General features: G+C 45.5%; 1 protein-coding gene across 1 annotated transcript in view; it reads left to right on the forward strand.

The window, feature by feature from the left end:
• Positions 1–2,293, forward strand: part of TBX3 (T-box 3) — a 14,293-nt gene that overhangs the window by 5,425 nt on the left and 6,575 nt on the right. The window contains exon 5 of the mRNA XM_010828830.1: positions 1,338–1,414. Coding sequence (XP_010827132.1) covers positions 1,338–1,414 — 77 coding nt within the window. The remainder of the gene's footprint in view (positions 1–1,337; positions 1,415–2,293) is intronic.

A 2,293-nucleotide genomic window follows, 5' to 3' on the forward strand; every position in this document is an offset into this window, starting at 1 on the left:
TGGTCCTCAGTGCCAATCCAGCTCACCAAACAACGCTGCCCTACATTTTGATTTCACTCTCACTATGGGTGGGTCCTCTGTGGCCCACTGATGGGGTGTTGCAGTTATGTTTCCTTCATCTGAAGACTAAAGACATCAAGGTCTCCTCTCCCTGAAAGAAGTACAAACAGGAATTGACTCCAAGAACAAGAGTCCATCCAGGGGCCCTTTTTCCACCTCCAGCGAACTCTGTGTACATCATCCCCTTCCTCTGCCTCTATCCCAGGAAAGGGATTTGAGAGACGACATCCGACTTTTTCCTTAGCGTGTAAAATGCACACTCCTTCTGGACCCAGTACCCTGTGAATCTAAGTTGTTAATGGAATAATAAAATATAGCATTTTTGATCAAAGCAGCCACGGGCCTTCTCCACCTAATGGCAGTGGCAGGGGCATGTAAATGAAAACAAATGTTTCCAGCAGTCATTCGGTCCTTTTAAATCTGTAATTGTCAATATTGTCATTCCTCAAACACGTCCCCCCACCCCCAACACCCAGCAAAAAAAAAATCAAACCCAGTCCAGCACAAAGGTAGTGAAATCCCATAAATCATTTTATTAGATGTACAGAAAAAGTTGGAAGGTGTGCTGTGTGAATGTATGTGCATGTGTTTGGGCAGGAAATATACCATAACATATTTTATGATCAATTGCCCTATATATAAAAAAAATCAAAATGAAGGCATAATTTTAAGATCCACAGGTTACCCTTTTGACAACTTTTCCATTTCTAAGCCCATGTGGTTGGCTGCCCAGGCAGGATCATTGCAGCCCAGAATCCCTGGTTTGCCCTCCTATAGGCAACGCCACGGAGAAGGCAATGGCACCCCACTCCAGTACTCTTGCCTGGAAAATCCCATGGACGGAGGAGCCTGGAAGGCTGCAGTCCATGGGGTCGATGAGGGTCGAACATGACTGAGCGACTTCACTTTCACTTTTCACTTTCATGCATTGGAGAAGGAAATGCATGAAAACCCACTCCAGTGTTCTTGCCTGGAGAATCCCAGGGACGGGGAAGTCTGGTGGGCTGCCGTCTATGGGGTCGCACAGGACACGACTGAAGTGACTTAGCAGCAGCAATAGGCAATGCCAGCCATCGCACAGGTTCCTTTGGTTTTCCTCCTGGGCCCCCTCAAACTTCTGCTGTGTTCTCCTCTCTCTCTTTAACCTGGCATATCCAAATGACTTCTCCGGTTGGAAGTCAGGTTTCGCATGGATCATTTGAGTTGGGGGGCAACCTCTGGGAACATTCTAGAAAATGAAGCCAATATCTCTTTCTTGCTTGTGTCTCCTCCTCTAGATAACTCAGTTAAAAATAGACAACAACCCTTTTGCAAAAGGTTTCCGGGACACTGGAAATGGCAGGAGAGAAAAAAGGTGAGCTGTGGCAGTCATTTCTCACACAATTTAGAAAATCACTTTTCTGAGACCTAGGACTCAGCTGTTAGAAGTGGGATGCAGGCCCTTTTCTTGAGAAGGGTGGTGGAAGGGTAGAAAACAATTTACTCCCCCTTGATCAAGAGTCTACAGATTTCACTACACTACTTTTTCTTCTTCCTCCGTATTACCTTAAAGAAGGTCAGCTAGGCCACCCCCATAGATGTCTCTGGAAGAAAAGTATCAGGAATAACAGATTATATACAGACCCCTATTAATTCCTAATTAATTTAAGTTCATTCTGGGCAAGTCCCAGGAAAGGACTAAGCCATTCACAAAACGCTGTGGAATTTTTGCAATCTTGTCTTACAAATACTCTCAGACAGAACCTAGGCCCCTGGAGACATATATGGCTCCCTCCTTCTGTGGGGACATGTATCATTTTGCATTAAGCTGACAGCTGGATGGTATATAAAAGAAGCTCTCCCCTCCCCCACTCACTTTCAAAGAATTTTGAAAATCTAGAAAATCAGCACCAAGTTTTAACCTATCCCCTGGGGGAATGGGTGGGCATTAAAAAATAATTTCTCACCTAGATTCTTTTTCAGTCCGATTAATGTGTTGGTGAAACGATTACAGTAAAGTACACCATGAAATAACCACTTCCTCCCAATCTCAGCAACCAGTCCAGAGCTGGTCTGCTGTTTGTGTTCACTACTTTGAGTCCTCTGTTCTCGTTGGTCTGTGAGGCTGGCTGCTCAGCCGATCTGGCCAGCTCCCATCTCCCCTCTTGCTCTTGGCTTTTAAAGAGCAAGCCCCAGCCAGTGCCCCTTTCCTAGGGAAACCCTCTGGTCTTGAATACAAGCCTTCTTCCTCCCT

This window comes from Bison bison, unplaced genomic scaffold (genome assembly GCF_000754665.1).
Source record: "Bison bison bison isolate TAMUID 2011002044 unplaced genomic scaffold, Bison_UMD1.0 scf7180017864495, whole genome shotgun sequence".
Lineage (NCBI taxonomy): Eukaryota > Metazoa > Chordata > Mammalia > Artiodactyla > Bovidae > Bison > Bison bison.